General features: G+C 41.6%; 1 protein-coding gene across 1 annotated transcript; it reads right to left on the bottom strand.

Annotated features, from left to right (window-relative positions):
• Positions 1-572: 572 nt before the first annotated feature.
• LOC120956195 (uncharacterized) lies at positions 573-5801 on the bottom strand. Its single transcript, XM_040377566.2, has 2 exons — positions 5480-5801; positions 573-4216 (listed from the first exon to the last, which is right to left on the bottom strand). The coding sequence occupies exons 1-2, from the start codon at positions 5799-5801 to the stop codon at positions 573-575; spliced, it is 3966 nt and encodes a 1321-aa protein (XP_040233500.2).
• Positions 5802-22833: the final 17032 nt, after the last annotated feature.

The raw sequence follows: 22833 nt of genomic DNA, 5'->3' as shown, positions 1-22833 counted from the left end.
TCGTTTGCCATTTTTTTTGTCTTTTTCTATATTGTTTTCTTTCCTGGGTTTCACTTTGAAGCATCCCATGAGGTCCCAGAGATCCTCCATCCTTGTTTGCGTGTTGATAAGTTAAAGTTTTTCTTCTATTCTTTTTGTTTTTGCTAGTTTTCTTAGATATCTGAATTTAGCAGTATCTTTCTTATACTGTATTTGGTTTGTTATCGTTTTGCTTTGGTTAAACATTTTTCGAGATTCGCATTTTTTATCCCACGCCATTTTTATTTCTTCAGACGACCATGACTTAGGTTCTAAGGTGGTTGTTTCGTCGCGAATAGTTTTCGGATAAAGTTTCCTTTTCTTTCTTTGGTTTTTGCTGCTAATAATTACCGAAGCCGTTGTAAGAAATTGCTGGTGATGAAGAGAGGGAAAAAGCCTTTTCGCCCTCTATTTATTAATTTATGATCGATAGAGATGTGTACATCAACGGGCGCGGATGTGATCCGATCCGCAGTTCAAATCTGCACGATTCGCGTAGCTGCTCGAACATCCTCCCCACCTTGACGAATGTCAACAAAAAGTTGCTTCCTAGACTACACGTGGTTTTCGCTATCAGTTCTGAGCGGTAAAACGCATATTTTCGTGATCGGTCGCGTAATTATTCCCTTAGCTGTCTTAAGCGTAACGACGCGTACTATCTTGTCTTCACCGGGATGGATTTTAACGATACGCGCGAGAGGCCAACGAGTGGTGGGTAACGATTCGTCCATGAGGATCACTAACCTGCCGGGAAGTATGTTGCTGTTGTTGCTGCCACCACTTGCATAACTTTTTTGCATTTCTTGTAGATACTCAGTGGCCCAATGCTTCCAAAAACGCTGAACCAAAAGCTGCCACTTCTGAAGATCATCTAGCGTGCAGGATTTCAGCTGGGTGTAGTCCGGTTCAGGCACGGCGAACATCGATGTGCCAATAAGGAAGTGTGCCGGTGTGAGTGCAGCTAGCTCGTTGGGATCGTCGGACAAAGGCAACAGCGGACGGGAATTCATCGCTGCTTCGATTTGGTGGAGCACAGTGCAGTAGCCTTCGTACGACAGCCGCGTATTGCCCAGGTGACGATAGAGGTGTCGCTTCGCCGTCTTTACTGCTGCTTCCCATAATCCGCCGAAGTGTGGAGCCTTTGGTGGGTTGAAATGCCAAGTGATTCCCCGGTCAGCGCATCTGGTAGCCACGGTGTTGCGGTGTTGTTCGTCGTTGAACAGATCAAAAAGCTCCTTCAGCTCACGTTCTGCGCCTTCGAAGTTTTTCCCATTATCAGAATGGATGTGGGCTGGCAATCCGCGTCGTGATGTGAATCGGCGTAGCGCTGCTAAGAATCCCGCCGTTGTGAGGTCTCCTACGAGTTCCAAGTGCACAGCTTTCGTAGCGAAACACACGAAAACGCACAGATAGCTCTTAGTAGCTGCTGCCTTCCGGTGCGCTGGCTTCAAGTAGAATGGACCGGCGTAGTCCACTCCGGTTACAGAAAAAGGTCGGCTCGGTGTGATGCGGGATGGTGGAAGCTGGCCAACCGGCTGCCGGGCGAGTGTGGGATCTTGCCGAATACAGCGGAAGCAGTTCCTTGCAATGCTTTTTACCAAGCGACGTCCGTCCAGTGGCCAATATAGCTCTCTAATGCGGGATAGCAAGAGCCTTCCACTAGCATGTTTCATCTCTTCATGATAATCTTCCGCAAGTAGACGAGTGAATTTGTGGTTCTTCGGTAGAACAGCTGGATGCTTGGACTGATACGGTAGTTGCGACAAGTTCAATCGTCCTCCCACCCGTATTACTTCTTCTGTATCCAGGAATGGGGTAAGTTTTCGTAAAGGTGATTGTTTCATCAATGCTTCTCCCTTTTTTAGCTGCTTGATTTCCGCGGAAAATGCATCTTGCTGGGCTAGTCTGCAAAGCACAGTTTTTGCAGCATCCACGTACTTGGGTGTGATCGTCTTGGATGCATTGGTGTGCGGTATCGGTCGCTGTGATCGCGCCTTCTGCTTGGTGTTGCGCACAAACCGTATGCAGTATGCAATGATGCGTACCATTCTGGTGAAGGATGAAGAAATGCCAAACCATGGATGAGTTTGTGTACAAACTAAAGCGGCACTCACCTGGCGTGTTTCTAGGTCCGCCTCATCGCTTGGTTCTGGATCTGAGCTGGGCCAATGGGACGAAGGTTGCACAAGCCAATCTGGACCGTTATTCCAAAGCTGATTCTGCGTGAAGTGTGCTGCCGACATGCCTCGGGAAACCAAGTCAGCAGGATTGGATGTGCCAGGAACGTGCCTCCATTGCCTTGGATGAGAGTAGTGTTGCACCTCAGCTACTCGATTTGCCACGAACGTCTTCCAGGAGTTGGGAGGTGACGCAATCCATTTTAGCGTCACTGTTGAGTCGGACCAGAAAAACGATTCGGCGCACACGATCTGCATTGCCTCCTTGACGCGATGATGCAGATGGGCGCCCAGGACAGCTGCGCTTAGTTCAAGCCTCGGCAACGTGACGCGCTTCAGTGGTGCCACTCGAGACTTCGAAGCTAATAGGCTGATGCGGACTTCTCCCGCCGCGTTTTCACAACGAGCGTAGACACATGCTCCGTAGGCGGCCTCAGAAGCATCGGTAAATGTGTGAAATTCTACTGTTGCATCTGGTAAGAGAGCGTAACGGTTAGTCCTGTACTCGGATAACGTTTTCCAGTCGCTCTGAATCGCCTTCCATTTTTTACAGATGTGATTAGGAACAGGTTCATCCCAGCCGGATTTGAGTAGCCATAGCTCCTGCATCAGCATCTTAGCACGCACGATCACCGGTGCTATCAATCCGAGCGGATCGTACATTTTGGCAATGCTCGACAAAATAGATCGCTTGGTCGACGTGGCTTCATCAGCCTCAGTGTTGGATTCAAAACACAGCTCATCCGATTCAGGCTTCCACGAGATGCCGAGTGCTTTGACCGTCTCGTTGGGTATAAAATGCAGCGATGAGTGTGTGCCGATATACTCGGTGCTTAAGCCGGAGAGTACGCTCAGATTGTTTGAGGTCCACTTGCGCAACTCAAACCCACCTTTGGCAAGTAGCGCTGATAACTCCTTACGCAGCTGAACAGCTTCGCGAACGTTATTGGCACCACCAATGAAGTCGTCCACGTAAAAGTTTCGTTTCAGGGCTGCAGGTGCAAGCGCATACTCAGTCCCTTCATCCTCTGCTAGTTGGATAAGTGTGCGTGTAGCCAGAAACGAGGAAGGTGCTAGTCCGTATGTAACGGTGTTGAGCTCATATACTTGGATCGGAGCTTGCGGCGAAAATCGAAAGAATATGCGCACCAATCGACAATCATCAGAATGCAGCAGTATTTGTCGGTACATTTTAGCTATATCTCCCACAAGTGCTATTTGGTAAGTGCGGAATCGCAACACAATATCAAGCAGCTCGTCCTGCACGATTGGACCAACACATAGAATGTCATTCAAGGAATAACCGGTGCTTGTTTTTGCAGATCCGTCGAACACGACCCTTACTTTCGTGGTGGTACTGGAGGCTTTAAATACGGGATGGTGCGGTAGGTAGTACGCCCGTTCATCCCCACTATCTTTGTTCATGAGCGACATGTGCCCCAGCTCCAAATACTCCTTCATGAAGGCATGATAGTCTTCCTTGAGCTGTGGGTTGCGTTCTAGCCTCCTCTCCAGCAGCTCGAAGCGTCTCAAAGCGGTAGTTTTAGACTGGCCAAGCTTTTCCGTGAAGTCGGTCTGTTTGGGCAATCGTACAATATAGCGACCCGACTCATCGCGCTGAGTGGTTTCTTTATACAATGTTTCGCATCGCCGCTCATCAGGTGAGTACGAATCATTGACGCTTAACTCTTCCAGCTTCCAAAAGCGTTCGAGAGACTCCTCCAGGGATGCCATGCAGACGATTGTGGACGCGGCGGTACAATCGGTCGGAGATGCAGGATTCTGAGGAGAGGTGGGACCAATCATGACCCACCCAAACACGCTGTTCAGCATAGTTGGAAGGTTCGGAGCAAGCTCGTGCGATTTTACGTTCGTAAAGAAGGAAGCATAATGACGGGCACCAAGGATGAGATCAATCGGTGCTGATTTATCGAACTGCGGGTCAGCCAAAACAAATTCCGAAGGAATGTTCCAGCCGCGAGTGGAAACATCATGCGCCGGCAGATCAGCGATCACCTTGTCTACTATCAGAAAATCGACATCCAAATCAAAGTGTTCAACACGTGAAGCAATTTGAGCTCGAACCGACCTCCTCACCGTTCTGGTGGATAGTCCTGCTCCTTTGAGGGTTATGTTAACCGTGCTACCCTTCAAAGCCAACCTCTGAGCAAGGCGATTGCTCATCAAATTGGGCTGTGATGCGCTGTCTAAGAGTGCACGCACAGGATGCAGGATGCCGTGTGCATCGGTTACATTTAGAAGTGCAGTTTGTAATAATATTTGTGAAGGTGATTGTTTTATTGCAGCTGCGTAGCTGCGTTGTATGCTAGCCGTGTGATCATCAGTGGCGTGTGTTGTGTGTGAAGGTTCATCTTGCGCAGCTAGCATTGGAAATGTAGTGGAAGATGTGCTGGGAGTGCTTTCAGTGTGAATCATTGTGTGATGCGCCAAGTTGCAATGACGACACTTGTACTGTGACGAGCAATCGCGGGCACGGTGATTGTCTCGCAGACAATTCAAACACAAGCGGGCATCAAGTACCTTACGGTACCGCTGGGCAGGATTCATGGCATTAAATCGCTGGCATTTTGTGATGGTGTGCGGCATATTGCACAACGGGCATTTATTAACATCGCGGTCAGTGGTAGCAAAACTAGCAGTGCGCGGAAAAATGGTGCGTCTTGGTGGTATCGGTGTTTCTATAGGTGATGGTTCGGGTTTGTTTACTAATAGCGTCTCGAGTACGCGCATACGGCGGTGTAAAAAGGCAATCAACGAATCGTAGCTCGGATTGTCATTGGTCGAAGCAAATTCTTCCCAATCGCGCAATGTGTTAGAGGGCAATTTTGTGCAAAGTAAATGCTCTAATATGCTGCTCCAGCCGTCAGTTTTCTCTCCCAAGTGATTTAGGGTTTTTTTGTGACGCTCGAACTCGTCCACTAACTGGTGCAGGGTTGTCGCACTTTCCCTCTTCGCTGGTGTGATGCCGAACATCGCTTGCAAGTGGCGTTTTTTCAGCAGATATTCATTCGAATATCGCTCAGCGAGTGTTTTCCAAGCTAATTCATAGCTGGAGGCGCTTATTGTAATGGCCTCGATCACTTGCGCTGCTTCACCTTTTAGGGCTGCGCGTAGATAATGGAATTTTTGTATTGGCGGCAAATCAACATTATCGTGAATCAAACACTCAAAGGTATCCCTAAAGGTCAGCCATTGCATATAATCGCCGTCAAACTCCGGCAGAGCGATGGTGGGCAGTTTTATGCCTTGTAGCGGGTTCCTACCGGCTCCTTGCTGCGACACTTCGCTGCGCGGAATTTCTCTATATTTCGCTTTCAATGCCGATTGAACGCGAATTAAGCGCCGTTCAAAATCCTCCCTAAGGGCGGCATTGTGTGTCATCTCTTCAGCAGTGGTTGCACTGTCCTCCAGCTGCTGTTGAAGGTTCTCCAAATCCTTGCATATTTGGTCAAATTTGGCCATACGAGTTTCCACCTCGATAGAATCCCTATCGGGCTGGTAGTTTTGAAGAAACTCTTCGTAACGGGCCAAAATGGCAATCAAAATCGTTCGTCTCGACGACAAAATAAGCGGTTGAGCTGGCATCTTACTAAAACTGCGATTATCGTGTACGCGAGTGTAGTGTAAAGTGCAGTGTAACGGTCGGGCAGTGAAAGGCAAAGGTGTTTAGCACTTTATCGAAAAAATTGCGAATATTCAGGATATCGGCACAATCCTGGTCACGGCACCAATGTTTCGTCGCGAATAGTTTTCGGATAAAGTTTCCTTTTCTTTCTTTGGTTTTTGCTGCTAATAATTACCGAAGCCGTTGTAAGAAATTGCTGGTGATGAAGAGAGGGAAAAAGCCTTTTCGCCCTCTATTTATTACTTTATGATCGATAGAGATGTGTACATCAACGGGCGCGGATGTGATCCGATCCGCAGTTCAAATCTGCACGATTCGCGTAGCTGCTCGAACAGTGGTTTTACTTCTATTTCTTAAGATTATCCTATTAATATCTTTGGTGATGCTGTTTATGTCCGTACTTACGTTGCCCGGTAGTAGGGTGATTTCCTTATCTATTTTTTTTCTATTATATATAAATCTTTGGTATGGAGGGGATTTGATTGTGTTTATTTGTGTGTAGATTATTCTGTGTCCACTGTTGCCAATTTGTATGTCTGATACCGTTCTTTTTATATTTGGTGCTACTGTTATTTTAGTGATTGTCAGATCGATAGCCGTGTTTATTTTATTAGGGTTAGGGTTCATAAATGTATGTTCGTTGTTATGGATCACAGTAAAGTTAGTATCATTTATGATGCTTAGTAGGTTGTTACCTTTCCCATCATTGAGATGATTTCCCCACTCCCTATGGTGTGAGTTGAAATCTCCCGTTATTATCACCTTGGGATATTTGTTGAGGGTTGTAAATATAAGGGTTAGTAGCGTTACGAACTCTGACATTGGTGTCTTTGGCTTGACGTACACAGATGCAAATATCCATCCCGTTTGTGTAGTGTGGACCGCTGTTGCTTGTGAACTAAACTACACTTTATATTAATAAAAGAAACTATTTTTTTTTTCTACACCGTGTTAATAGCCAATTTATTGCACCTTCTAGCTTCCCGTCCACCGAGTTAATCCTCCTTCGTATCCAAGTTTGCCACCACTTGACCTCTCTCCCGAGGAGGAATGACCGGACGACTCCCCTTTCTTCTGCTTCTTCTCAATTTCTCTATCTTTGACAATCTTTCGTCGATCCTTACGTTGTCCTCCGCGCGATCACTAACGCGCCGCTTTGTTTTATCCTAGCGTTGCGCTTTATAGCGTGAGCGGAACGCTTCATCTCATTACCTTTTTTTTTTTTTCTTCACCTCGTGACAAACGTCATAGCTCATTCCGGAAACATCCTTTCGTGCAGCAATACCGAAACTACCTTTAACTTCGCCGAAGTGTCTTAACTATACTATACTTAACTATCTACTCAGTTTTTCATGGTTATCATATTGCTTTCCTAATCCTTCTAATAACATTCTCTATCACCGACTTTTAGCTGTACGGTGTTCTGCTGTGCTGATCCACATACCATTCGGCTCCCTACACATCGTCATCGATTCATGATTATCGCTCAGCGATCGCTATCCCTTCTTCATTGTCATATCATCATCGTTCGTTACTATCGTCGTTCCGTTGGGCTATACTCAGTGTGTGTGCGCGGAAATAGTACGTAATATGGATATCTATTTTTCTTTGTGACCCATTCTAACCTTTTTTCCGTTGAGTTTTTAGCCATACTACTACCGTTGTATCCTGGTGTACAATACATGTAACTTCACCTCTCATCTCTCTCAATCATCGCTCTCTTCGATCAACGTTTACAAATGATCGATCATCTTCTTCTTCACACAATCATTCCGCCTACGCATACGATACGTTGAGCGCGAGGCTTCCGGATCGCCTATCAAACCCCTCCGAGATCAAAACCAAGCAGTTGCTAAAATGGAATGTAACTGTTAGTGGCTTACAGTGGCATAATGTGGTGTATGTGTGTGCTTGTGTTTTTTTTTTTTTCAAATAACCTTATAAAAGTAATCTTAACCTACGCGTACTTAAAGCTACCTACAATCTAAACCTAGTGAAAGAGCCTACCTAAAATTAGCGATGAAACCTTTCTAAACCTAGTGAAAAAGCGTACCTAAACCTAATGAATTAACCTACCTAAACCTAATGAACTTATTAATATTTTAAAGATAATAGGGGTATGAAGTATTTCAAGAGAATGCACAGAGTTTCTTTTTTTTTTTTTTGTTTTTTTTTTTTGTTTTTTTTTACCTAGCTAAATCCTAAACTTATCACTCATAGAATCTTTTTAACCTATTATTGTGAACTTTTTCGAATCTTTTTCCATTTCTTACGACACATGTTTGGTCGCTGGGAATCTCTACTACTTCATACGGACCTTTCCACAGGCTTTGTAGCTTCTGTCCTGCACCTGTTGGGATATTTCTTACCAACACTTTTTTCCCCACATAGGCTTCCATTCTTTCGCATCTTGATCATATTGTTGTTTCCTCATCTCTTTTGATTTGATTAGATTTGTTTTTGCTATTATATGCATTTCGTTTAATCTTAATTTCAGTTCCTCGCAATAATCATTATACACTCGCTTATTACTATTTTGGTTAAAAATTGATGTCGGTAATCTTGCCTTCCTGCCATAGATTAGCTCATATGGGGTAAATCCAGTTGATGTATTTACTGTAGTATTATATTCAAATGCGAAGTATGGTAGATATCTGTCCCATGTTTTATAGTTTTGCCCTACAAACTGTCTTAAGTAAATTTTTAGCTCTCTATTAGCTCGTTCTACGAGGTTTGCTTGAGGATGATATGCCGAAGTGTTTATTTTTTTAATTTTCAACAGTTTGCAAGTGTCCTTCATAACCTGGCTCATAAAGTTTGTCCCTTGGTCGGTTACTAATACCAAAGGAGCTCCAACATGGCATATAACTCCTTCGACAAATGCTTTTGCTACGGTTGTTGACTCTTGATTTTCCATTGGTAAAACTATAAAATATCTTGTTAAGTCATCCTGAATCACTAGTCCGTATTTGTTACCCTTTTCTGATTCCGGGAGAATGACAATATCCATGTATAGCTTATCAAAGGGGTTATTTGAAGTGGTTGTTATTTGCATGGGTATTTTGTTGTACCGGCTAATTTTGTTACATTGACAAGATCTACACGTTTTAACGTATCTTTCTATATCGACGTTCATATCCTTCCAGTAAAACAGTTCTTTTATTCTTTTTTCATCCTACGTACCCCTACGTGTCCTCCTAAAGGTGCGTCGTGAAATTCTTTCAAAACTGTTTCTATCTCACTTCTATCTACTTCTATTCTCTCATTGCCCGGTTTGTAATTTTTAAATTTAGTTTTATCAACTTGTTGCATATCCTTCAATCGTTCTTTCCTTCGCATTTCGTTCTCATTTGGATCGTTATCGATAGTTATTTTTAATAAATCCTCCCAGTGTTGTTGCTCTAAATCAGGTATGTCAAACTGGCGGCCCGCGAGCCGCATGCGGCCCGCGTCGATTCTGGATGCGGCCCGCAAGAGTATTTTGAGAATTGCTAAAAGCACTGCAAACCCTAAATCTGTTATTACTATTTGTCAAAGTGTATTAAAATTCCAACTCCGAATCCGGCCAAAATCAAACCAACCGCCGTTTAAAGCCATTCGGAACCGTTGGAGTCATCGGTTGTCCCACCGAATTTGACAATCTCCATGCCACCGACTGCCGAGTAAAGGATTCATTCGGCTTCGATTTTTCCGACCTTAGAATGTTACATCATTGATATTCGATTGGAGCCACTTCTGTTTTTTGTCATAATCATGCCACCATAAATGTTAATAAAAATGATTGTAGCCAAGTTGGAATTATTTGTACCCAACATTCTGCAAGACGAATTAATGTAATTTCCAACCTCCTCAAAAATCAAAACCAAAATGATATGATTACGTTTAAGCCTAAAGGATTTAGATTAAGGATAAAAATAATCTAAATGCCGAAGCCAGGCAATACAAAGCTTATTAATAGATTAGCTCACACAGTCCTCAATTCCTCAATTCGCGAATCATCTCCTTTCAAGTGTCAAAACAGATTTGCCGATCTGTATGGGAACACACACCACGACTCTTCGTCAGATAAAATTATCGCAATTAAAAAAAAAGTTATTCGTAAAATACGGGTTCTTGTTATAAGAAATGAATATATCACCAGAACACTTGGAACTTGGAAATTAGCAAAAAATAATGTTTCAACACGTGTTATTACAATTTTTCTCTTGATCTGTCAAAACATTGCAAGCAAATATTTTTGTTATTCATCCAGTGATGGATAGCTCGGATTGCTTGAAAAAGATTCACTACAGGCTGCTAGACTTCTCCTACTTCAGTGAAAAAGTGTGTTTAACATATATTTTCTAGCAGAACTGCCGTAAGAGAACGCGAGTAATGTAAAATGTCCTTTTTTAGTAATAACGTTGAAAGTACATTAAAAAAAATTTCTCATGTAAAAAATAGCACATATAAAAATAACATCGCGAATTTGTACATAACAAACGATTCCAGATAAGAAGCGAGGAGTGCACAAAAAGTCAATTTGTTTAACAATAAAAATGTAAAAAAGTATTTTACATAAATATTGGGGTACATTTTCCATTCCCAACTTTGCGGCCCGCGAATCACTGAAATTTTGTACTTGCGGCCCTCTGATGAAATGAGTTTGACACAGCTGCTCTAAATTCTCACGTGTCTCTTCCGTAGCTTTATGTTGCTTATTGTTTTCACAAATTATATTGTTTTTCATTTGCTGGCGCGTTACAACAGCTAATGTGTGATTTTCAGCTTCTATCTCTTTCATTTCCACACCCGGAAGCCGAGACAGAAGGTCTGCGACTACATTTTCTCTTCCTTTCATGTATCGTACTTCGCATTCTAAACCTTGCAATCTAAGTCTTAGTCTTTTTTTATTCATATTCATATATTCATATTCATATTTATTTGTCTACCTTTTGGTTACACAAATGCTTAAATAATACTTATTACCTATGTTCCTAACCTAACAAAAATTAACACGAATTATCAAAAATTTGAGAAAAAAAATTTTTTTTTAGAAAATTAGAATCTAAAATTTAAAAGTCTTGTTAATTAGTCTTGTTAATTAGTCTTGTTAATATCGTAGAATTTTCTTTGAGGCGCCAAATAGAAACAAGCGGTCTATGATCAGAATAGATAACAAATTTCTGACCATATACATAGTGCTTAAAATGTTCTACTGCCCATACAATCGCTAATAATTCTTTTTCGATAGGGTGGTATCTTTTCTCTGCCCCTACAAGAGATCTACTAGCATATGCAATAGGTTTTTCTTTAGTTTTTTCATTAGAAAGCACTGCTCCAAGTGCATAATCACTGGCATCTGTAGTGATTATAAACATATCGATGTAATTTGGTCGTACTAATATAGGTTCAGAAATTAAAAAAAAATTTAGGTGTTTGGAAAGCCTCATCGCAATTTTCATCCCAAGCAAATTTCGAATCTTTCTTTAAAAGTTCGTGCAAGGGCTTTCGTACCTCGGAAACATTGGGAATGAATTTTCCGTAAAAGTTAATAGCACCTAAAAACGATCTGAGTTGTTTTAATGTTTTTGGTGCTGGCATATTTACTATTGCATCAATATTAGATTTTGTAGGTTTAATTCCCTCTGAATTGATTGTATGCCCCAGATAATTTATTTGTTTATGTAATAGTTTGCATTTAGATGGTTCTATTTTTAGGTTGTAATGCTTTAGACCGTTAAAAATTTTAATTAAATTGATATTGTGTTCTTCTATGGTTTCACCAAAAACTACAATGTCATCTAAATAAACAAATGCTTTTACCGGCTGTATAGCATATATGACGGTATTCATCAGCTTTTGGAACGTAGATGGGCTGTTTTTTAGTCCCATAGGCATTCGTGTAAATTCATAATGCCCTCTAGTTGTAGAGAAAGCTGTCTTTGCAGCATCTTTAGGATCTATTAATATTTGAAAAAAACCGGACTTCAGATCGATAGTGGAAAAAAATTACTTTTGCCTATATTATCCATTATATCGTCTATTCTAGGTATAGGATAGATAAATGGTTTAGTTATTTGATTTAGTGCCCTGAAATCTACAACAATACGATATTTCTTTTTTTCATTTTCGTCCGTCTTTTTCGGGATACACATGACAGGTGAATTCCACGGACTTTTGCTTGGTCGTATTATATTTTGTGCTAACATTTCCTCAATTTCTTCTTCCATTATCGCATTTATTGTAGCCGGGAATCTGTATTGTCTCTTGTAAATTGGTATATTTGAACTAGTTTCTATTTCATGTTTAGTTGCTTCAGTGAATGTGAGCTTATCTCCCGGCAAGTAAAATGTATCAGAAAAATCCATTATTATTTTTGTGATGCATGTTTTTTCATGCAAATCTAAATGGTTGGTATTAATTTTGTTTAATAATTCTTTATATCTTGCTTCACCTATTGCCTCTTTCCCCTTACCTAGTAAATCGCAATCTGCATCTTTTTCCTCCAAGTAAGAGAGGCATTCATGTGCATTCTCTTCTGAGTTTATCTTCTCCAAGAATACCTCCTTATCGTTTTCATCATTCCCTTCTAAATTATTACCCTCTTTACACTCTTCTTCGTTGTGCGGCTTTGTTAAAAGAATGTTTTGAAAATGTCTTTCAACCTTGCTTGCATATTTTCTTAAAAAGTTCGATCCGATAATTCCCGGTACCAAAAGAACTTTCACTATGTGAAATTTCTCACAATATATAAATTTTCCAATGTACAAGCGTACTAACATTGAACCCATAGTTTCAACACAACTTCCATCGAAACTTGACAACGTTATTTTATCGGTATAATTAATAGCCGATTCCCCTAATATTTTAGCTGCATCCCAGCTTAGCACATTGAAACAAGCTCCAGAGTCTATTAAATATTTTAGCTCGATTTTTTCACGATGCTCGGATAAAATATTAGCCATTGGTTTTCCTTCATTTGTGAAACTAACCTGAATGTTTTCATAATAATCCCCATCTGTTGGCTCTGCCTGACTATGATTTGACTCTGGATGGCTTATATGAAAAATATTTTTCTTTTCTATGGGAACACTAGAGGTTTTAGTAGCAATATCTAATGTTCCAATATTTAGTTTTTTTGCTGTTGGTTCTGGCATAACTGTTGCTGTATTTTATCGTTGTGATATGGGTTATGTTTTGGTATTATTATTATTATTTTATTATTTTTATTTTATTAATTGCTCGGCCACGTTGGGTTACAGCAATAGTGCTTACTGACTATAGTATACAATTATTCACGAAGGAGTTGGAAGGAGTTTATGGTACGGAAAAGGAGCGAAGACGGGATCGGTAGACAGGATAGGATATGTTGAAATCGAACAGATCAGAAGTACTATTAAAAGACGACATAGCTCTTACAAAAGGCTCATTGCGAGCAAAACGTGTACGACATATAGGTAACTGGAGACGAAAACGATAACGTAAGGTGCGACAAGGTGCATACAAATGTAAGCGCGACAGAAGTGAAGGGGTATCAATCGTATTGAGCAATATGCCAGCGACGAAAGAAGCCTGAGCGACCGAGAGGCGGTGCTCCAACTTGGCAAGGCCTAATAGAGTGCATCTATCGTCATACGAAGGAAGCGGAATAGAGTGATGACCCAGCGACCTACGAAATACGATCCTTGTAAAACGTCTCTGGATCCTCTCAATCCTTTGGAGCAGAGATAGTTGGACAGGAGACCAGATGATACAGGCATATTCCAGTACGGAACGGACCCAACAACAATAAAGGGACTTAAGACAAAAGGGATCACGAATTTCAGTGGACATGCGACAAATATAACCAAGACTTTTGTTGGCCTTGTTGATGACATAGTCCGTGTGCTCCTTGAAAGAAAGACTCGGGTCAAAGAAGACGCCAAGATCCTTAGACAAGGACGCACGGGGAATAGGGGCATCACAGACACTATAAGCATGAGTTATACTTGTAGAAGATCGGAAGAAAGACAAGACGGAACATTTTTCAGGACACAGGACTAAACCGTTAGAAGCACACCATGTAGAGAATTTACAGAGCCAGGATTGAAGGACTAGACAATCAGCTGTAGAAGATACAGGAAGAAAAATGTTAACGTCATCCGCATATAGCAAGAAGCCGTTAGGAAGAAGGATCGAAGTACAGTCATTGAGGAAGAGAATGAACAGTAAGAGACTAAGGACACTACCTTGAGGGACACCCGAAGAACTAAGAAAGCATTCAGAGAAAGAGCCACAGATTTTAACTGCATAAGAACGATTCTCAAGATAGGAGTTGAACCACGGCAATATAGAGCCACCGAAACCTAGTTTTCGAAGCTTAGCAACAAGTAATGATAGAGGTATACTGTCAAATGCCGCTTTGAAATCGGTATAGATAGTGTCTACTTGCTTACCACTAGACAGATAGTGATATAGAGAAGACAAAAAACACATTAGGTTGGTGGACACTGAACGATTGGGCATAAAGCCGTGTTGTTCCGTAGAAATATAATTTTTTACACAAGGCATTACAGATAAATGGACAATTGACTCGAGGATTTTAGAACACGCACAAATAATAGAAATGCCTCTGTAGTTTGATGCTAGTGTGCGGTCACCTTTCTTATAAATGGGAACAAGCCAAGCTAGTTTCCATTGACTAGGAAAAATCCCTACACTAAGCGAGCGAGAAAAAAGACGAGTGAGAATGGGAGTGAGGGTATTGCCACATTTTTTCAAAACACAGGCAGGGATGCCATCGGGGCCTGGTGAAAACGAAGTTTTAAGTTTGGATAAAGCGGATTTTACTAGGCTTTCACTTACAACGACTGAATTACATGATATCACATCAGAGGGCGTGTAAGACAAGCCTACGTCCAAAGGAACCTTAAAAGTACTAGGATCGACAAATACACTAGAGAAATGTTTGGCAAATAGGTTACATATATCAGGATTGGACGTAGCAGAGGACAGATCAAGAAACAGGGTGGATGGAAGGCTAGCAGAGCCTCGCCGAGAGTTCGCAAAACGAAAGAATGACCCAGGATCAATAGTGAAGCGCATTTGAAGACGCCGAACGTAGCGACGATACAGATGGCGATTAAGAAGACGATAAGCCTTAGCCGCATATTTATATACACAAAGATTGTGTAAAGTATTATTTAAACGGTAGGCGCGTTGAGCGCGGTTTTGTCCGATTTTAATAGACGTAAAGCTCTGTTCGACCACTTAGGATTAGGAGCGGGTTTAAGGAGAGGACAGCAGGAAGGGAAGGCGGAAGTGATTACATTAGTAAACGCTGCTACAGCTTGATTAATGTCACAGTCAGCATCAATAAAGGACCAATCGGTATCGGCTAATATACGATGAAGCTTTTGGTAGTCCAATTTCCTAAAATTGAACATACGAGCCGTAGGTATTCGTTGGGAGGGTGCAGGGCGAGAGTGCGTAAGGAGCACGCTTGTCTCAAGAGCAGGATGATGATTGTCTAGCGCGACGAGTGGAACAGGTGAAGCTATGACGGGGGAGCAGCATTCCAAGAAGCCAGCATTGGCAAATAGAAGATCTAATTGTCTTCCGCGTATATTTTTTATGCCGGATAATTGCAGCAAACCGTTTACCGACATTCCATCAAGCAGAGAAACATTTTCACGAGATACACCAATAGGAATGAACTGATTAACGCACGATGCCGACGGTTGCCAGGAGAGTGATGGTGAATTAAAATCACCAAGTAACACCATAAGATCATTTGGTTTAAGTTTGCCAGCAACGAAACTAACACTCTCATGTAAAACGTCAAGGACTACTTCGGAAGAACGCAAATCGGGTGGGATGTAAACGGCGCCGATATAGATTGCAAGGTTTTGAAGCTTAACAATTGTCCAAACAGACTCCAGCGAGTCGAACGGCAGTGATAAAGTTGACGTGTTCAGCACGGAAGAGCAGGCAATGAGTACACCACCACCACGGCAACGGTTACTGTTGAGAGAATTTCGGTCGCAGCGATAGATGACATACGCATCCTCCGAGATAAGAGAGGACGGAATTGAGCCATCGAGCCATGTTTCAGTTAACACCAACACATCCATATCAAGCTCAGATAGAGAGAGGCGTAACTCGTCAAGTTTTGTGCGCAATCCTCTTACGTTTTGATAGTAGATGTTTAGTCGATCGATCGAAGGAGTGAGAGAGCGAGATGCGCCGGGAGTGCTCTCGCTGCAAGTTATTAACGGCGGAAGAGAGTCAGACGGATTGTGTGTATTAGATGCAGGGTTAGCTTCCATCAATTCGGGTAAAGTCGGTAGTTCATGAAAATCTTCAGCCGGATCAGCCGGTTTACGCTTGCTGAAAGTACTGCGTATAAGGCAAGCTCATAGGACCATGATCGGGCGAAATAGTGAAATCAGCGTTTCGCAGTTGTGTCGTGTGGTTGATAGAAGGTGGCGATGAATGATGATCCGATTCACGGGTAACAGGCGCAGAAGGTGCATGGGATGCTGCAGTAGTGGGTCGCCAAACATTGACGGAGCGGGGATTAAGGTCGATGAACTCCTTAAAATAGATCCCGCGAGGCCAGGTTGAAGCAGCCAAAGCAATAGCCCGGTGCGAATCCGGTACACCAATTTTAAAAGATACGTAGGAGAGCGTAGAAAGATCCCGGTCACGTCGTACAAGGCTGTATACCAAGATGTCGTCTGTCCCTATGTTGGAACAGGCCATTTCACGGATCGCTTCAATCGGAGTATCAGGAGCAATACGGGAGATAAAGACCCAAGTACGGCGTGGGCGTTCAGGAACGGTCGTAATATTGTTGTAGGACAACCCTGTACCCGATGACAGCATAGCGCGTGTAGCGGTATTGGTAGGCGACGAGTCGGGAGAGCGATCCATCAATCGACGTTTGGAAGGATTCTCACCAACAGCTTGATGGGTGAGCTTAGAGGCCGCAACTGGATTCGTGGTCGTTGAGTGCGTAGCAGGAATCGCGGAATGGTGAGCACTCGATGTAGTAGTATGCGTGGCAAGATGAGAGTTGAGCTTGTTCATTAGTGAGTTGAAGGAAGTGAGAAACTCACGGAGCATGAGATCAAGCCCCTTGATGCCATGCTTAACTTCATCAAGCGTTGTGAGTAGTGGAGCCTGTGAGTAGTTGCGTTCCATTGAGTGAGAAGCAGTAAGTGAGTCGATGAAATCTTTCACGGAACGAATTGATGATGCTGATTCCTGTTTCATCAAAGCTATCTCGTTTCTAAAACAATCCAGTGAAGAGGAAAGTTCGAGTCGCAAGCCAGCTGATGTCGCCTGCACAGAACGTGAGGTATCGCGGAAATCGGACTGCAACGATTCCAACAGGTAGGCAGCATCACGAGAAAGGCCGTGCGAGAAGCGTAAAGAGTCAACGGCCCGCTAACGCTGAGCACAATCCGCGCAAGCCCAGAATAAATTTTGTGACTTCTTAAAATCACGCAGGAGCGGGGTTGAAAGTCCAATGCACTTATCGTGGTAATAGTGTTCACACAGACCGAAGCACGGAATTGGATCGTTGCTAATAGCACCTTCACATTTCTTACAGATCACGGACGCCATCGCAAAATAGCGCAAAGTTCAACTGCACAGTGAGTGATCACAACAACCGCAGGCGGATCGCAATGTTTATTTGTTGAACCGTACAATTCACAGGTGCCGCACAAATTTGTGATACGTGAACGCGCGAGTGCAAATTAACCGAACTAAAACAGTTCAAGCACTTAAACACCAAGAAAATCGCGGTAAAAATCAACTTGAAAATAGCAGAGTGAGAAAGCACAACCAGCTGCTATGAGTGACAAGTGACAGTAATGTGTGGTTGTATTTGTTGGGTGTTATGGTTTTGATATTGACTACGTTGTGGTTGTTGCAAATAACTACTTTGATGTTGGTCACGTTGGAAGGAGGATTGATTATTTGGGTAGTTTATGTGTTGTGATGAGTGTTGATTATATGAGGTTCCATATGAAGTGAATTGTTTAGGTTGAGAAAAGTTTCTTGAAGTGTTAGGATAATAAGTGGTACTGTTGTGTTGAGGTTGGAAATTACCCTTATCTACCCGTAAATTATTACATCTACTTTCATCGCAGCGTGTTAATCTATCTCTATTGTAAAAACTACCGTGTTGACAATTTCTACTTTGCATCGGTTGTTGCACGTTATCATCTATGAAACTTTCCTCCAGGTAGGGTTGATAATTGGTGTGTGTATCATGTGTGAGGAAACTGTGTGAGGAAACTTGGCTTCGATTTAACCTTTCCTCAATCTTCCGAATGTGCTCAATTTGCACCACCTCCTCTTCGAGGTAATCTAACAAATCATCAAATTCGAGATGCTTGTTGGTTCGAGCCAGTGTTTTCAGTTCTTGATTTTTGAGTCCAGCTAAGAAATGAATTTTTAAACTTTTAATGGCATATGAATCTTCTGCGTTTTTTGCATAGTTATTCATGATCTGCTCTTTTAATTTTAGAACTCTTTCCTTATACGTTGTGAAAGGTTCATTGAACTCCTGCTGTAGCGTTTCCACTTGTTGGAAAATGGCCTCCACGTTAACCTTTTCACCAAATTGCTTGATTAAATTTGTTTTCACATTATCCCAACTTTCATCAACAATGCGATTAAACAAACTTGCAGCCTTTCCTTTAAGTTTGAACATTACTACTTGAATAAGCTCTTCCTCTGACTCCCCCTCAGGGATTCGTTTAGCAAAGAAGTCGATTTGATATAAAAACCTTTCCAAATCTTTCGATTCACCGTGAAAGTCCGGAATGCACATCATTGCTCTCTCTGTTGGGAACGCGTACTCCATATTTGTTAATGTGTTATTCAAAGCTTTTTCAATCTCAATACTTTGGTTAAAAAATTCCGCCTTAAGTATTTGAAGTCGTTGCTTGTAACAATAAGCTTTATTTACGTTTGATTCACTTATTGCAGTTGAATTGAAATTGTGCAAATTGTGAATTTTGTTAATATTATCCGAACTATTGTTAATTCGCACAGCTCTATTCCTTAGCGCCAGCACTCTGTCGTTCATTCCCGTACCAATGCTCTTATACAAATGCTGTATACGCAATAATTATTTGACTTATTTAAACTACTTTTAAACTTATTGTATTCATAAAAATAACTTTAATATTTAAGATAACCCAAAAAAAATATATTTAAAAAAAATATGTTTAATAAAAAAACTGAAAAATCCAAAACCAAAAACTTCACTATGTGTTAATCACTATTATAATCACTAACTAATTAATCACTAAATTTTACTATAACTACGCTGCGATTTACCTTTCACCAATTTACTTTATCACCTAGCCACTTGAATTTTAGCACCAGCCAGAAATCACCATGCAAATATTTGCTTTACCGCTGTCACCAGATGAACTAAACTACACTTTATATTAATAAAAGAAACTTTTTTTTTTCTACACCGTGTTAATAGCCAATTTATTGCACCTTCTAGCTTCCCGTCCACCGAGTTAATCCTCCTTCGTATCTAAGTTTGCCACCACTTGACCTCTCTCCCGAGGAGGAATGACCGGACGACCCCCCCCCTTCTTCTGCTTCTTCTCAATTTCTCTATCTTTGACAATCTTTCGTCGATCCTTACGTTGTCCTCCGTGCGATCACTAACGCGCCGCTTTGTTTTATCCTAGCGTTGCGCTTTATAGCGTGAGCGGAACGCTTCACTTGTATGTAGGGGTTAGGAGGTATTATTGGGATTTTTTTAACGTTAATATCGTTACGAATTAGTATCACCACTCCTCCATAGCCGTCTTCCCTGTTTTCGGGGATCAATTGGTAGTGTTGGATTTTCAGTGTATCGGATGTTTTTTTATCCAACCATGTCTCTTGGAGACAGGCTATATCTATGTTTTTTTTTACTAGTACTTCTCTGATTTCTTCCTTGTTGTTTTTTAGTCCTTGTACATTCCCTTGTAGCAATGTGAATGTTAATAGGATACTTATGGGGTGTTGGATGAGTTAGTCGTTTTTAGGGATGATTTTGTAATTCTTGATTTCAGGTGTGTTTCCTGCTTGTGCGTTCGTTATGATGTATTCCTCCACAATCATTGTGGGGGTTTTTGGTGTTACGTTTATTCCATCTACATCGATGGATTCTTCTGAGTCTTCTGTGTATTTTGTTGGTGTGTATGTTTCGTTAATGGTGGTTATTTGTTCGTTAGGTGAGTTGGTATTTTGTATTTCTGTGTTGTAGGTTTTGTTTTCTTTTGGTGTGGTGTTTTCTGTGGTGTGGGTTGCCCGTATTTCTGTTATTTGTGTTATTTTTTATCGGAGTTGGGATTTTTGTACTTACTTCATCTGTTGTGGTAGTGTTTATTTCGTTCGTAGGAGATTTTGTTTTTTGTGCGTATGATGTTTCTGTGTTCTAGACTCTTGGAATTGCCGGACATTGGCGTCTCCGAATGCGTCTTGCTTCCCCATACGTTACCTTGTTCTCAGTTTTTATCCTGCTGATCTCCATCTCATCAACGAATACCGGGCAGTTTCTGTTTAGCGTGTGGTGGACTTCCCCGCATGACACGCATTGTGTTTTTTTACATTGGTCTTTATGATCCACTTCACTACAGTTTGCGCATATTTTCTCTTTTTGGCAAAATTTTTTTTGTGTGACCCAGTTTCATGCATGTTATGCACCGCATGGGCCTGGGGACGTAGAGTTCCACCTTTACAAGGTAAAGACCGAAATCCACTACACGTGGTACCTTTCCCGTTTTGAAGGTTATGATTGCTGTTCTCGTGTTTTTTAGCGTTTGTTCAGTTTTCCTTTTCATTATTACCGCGCGGCTACATGAGGTGAAATATACAGCGAAATGAACTATTTGACAGGCGAAATATCTGACAGGTACAGCAAAAGGGTTGGGGGAGACACAACATCCGCTTTCGAAATTTACTTAAAAATAATATCTTCTTAAGCAGAACATTCCCTAATTGGAAGAAATTGTAAAAAATTGACGAAGTACTGGATATTGAAGTTATTCAATGGATTTAGTTACGATTTTGTGCACGTTATTTGTTTACATTGCACATCAGCTGGTTGCTGTGATGCATTATCCGTCAGATATTTCGCCTGTCAAATAGTTCATTTCGCTGTATATTTCACCTCATGTAGCCGCGCGGTTACTACCTCTGCTACTTTTTGTTCCTTTAGTCCCTCAAGCAGTTCTTCCTCTGTGAGATATTCTATGTCTGGGCATCGGATCACTCCCTTACTTAAGTTCAGGGTGGGGTGTTCGTAGGTTTTTACGGTAGTTTCGTTTCTTCCATCCGAGATTTTTTTTATTGTTGTCAGTTTGTTAGCTTGTTTCTGATTCGCTACTTTGATGAGTAGTTTTCCGTCTTTCAATTTGTTCACCAATAGTGCTTTTGTGCCAATTGCGTTGTAGATCACTTTTGCTGCTAGGAAAGGGTTTATCCGGCTTAGGTCTTGTGTTTTTGAGATGGCTTCCATCAGCATGAAGACCTCTACTTCTTCTGTATCATTGGTAAGTGCTAGCCTTCTCGGATTTTTCCCTATTTTCCTTCTCGGCTCGCTTTGGTCTTCTAGTAGGCCAAAATAGTTATTGAGGGGAATGCCCCTCCCGGGTCTTGGGCCCCCATCCCTCCTTACTTCCCTCCGCCTTCATTTTTTTTTCTCTCAGTCAGAAATTCTTTTTTTTCCACTCTTTAACCACTCTCTTTCACTCGGTATCTGTTTCTAGTTTTTTTTGTTGTTTTTTCCTCTCGCCAAAATCGTCACTAGTATCAAACACAACTTTATTCTTCAGGGTTACACTGTCGAATGTGTGACCTGGAGCAGCCAGGAAAAAAGTTGACAAAAGTTGACAAAATTTGACGTTCGTGAAAAAACGTAAACAAACAGCTATTTGGCGCAGTTGTGACCCATTGTTATGATAATAATGCTAAAATGCATGATTCTAATTGATTTATGTACCTAGTTAGTGCTTCTTAAACAAAATATCGATTATATTCAGATGTTGGAGCCTTTTGTCGCTCTTGTGTATGTTTTTGGTGCGGCCCATCCACCTTGGGATAAAAATTAAAAATATTTTCTTCTTCTTCTTCTTCTTCTTCTCTTTTTGAGGTTATACCCCGGTTCGGTAAACGGAGTCCAGCTTCCTGGGCCCTCCGCTACTAGTCCGTGGTTGCGTTTTACTGCGAACCTCTTTAGTTTAGGACCAGCTACTGAGGCTATATGTTCTTCTTTTCTTTTTTTCCTTTTTGTCGTTTGATTTGTTATATCGATTCGTTATTTTTGTCTCTGTGTTCCTTTTTGTGAACCTTGTGTTGTTTTTTCTGACTGTTGCTTTGTTTATGAGTTGTTGCGTTTATGAGTTCGGGTAGGATTCTAAGGCAGTTCATATTTGATTATTTGAAGAAAAAAAAACGTTATTTTAGAACGTTATCTTATTGTGTTGGCACGATATCGCCCTCGTGTGGATTAGCCAAGCGAGTGTTGATAACAACAACGAGCTGTCAAGGACAGCTCGAATAGATGTAGCAAAAAACACCAGATGGCGCTGTTAGACAGACAAGGACAGAAGGATAACCCTTAAGGCGAAACAGCTAGCTTATCAAAAATAGGGCTAATTAGGGTAAAGTTCGGCAGCGGTCGCGAAACGAGGTCAAATAGGGTCAAGTAGCACAGCTGATCGACGAACAGGGCGCCATCGCGAAACGCGGTTAGTAGAAAATATTAAGCTAGAAAGGACAGATGAATTTTTAAACTGCGCAATAAATAGAAACATACATAGCCAGTTCTAAAAACGTCTACCAAGCTACTAATAATAAATAGATAGCTACATCCGTAGCAACATTTAAAAATTCGTGCGAAACTTTCTAACGCAAGTTTTTTCATAAAAGTGTTCGCGATGACCAAGCGCGGTTTTGATTGTGGTGGCTGCGAGCGGCTTAACACCGTGGAAGATATGGTGCCTT

Source organism: Anopheles coluzzii, chromosome 2 (assembly GCF_943734685.1).
Source record: "Anopheles coluzzii chromosome 2, AcolN3, whole genome shotgun sequence".
NCBI lineage: Eukaryota > Metazoa > Arthropoda > Insecta > Diptera > Culicidae > Anopheles > Anopheles coluzzii.
The sequence above is the reverse complement of the archived record's forward strand: the minus strand, read 5'-3'. Positions and strand labels throughout refer to the sequence as shown.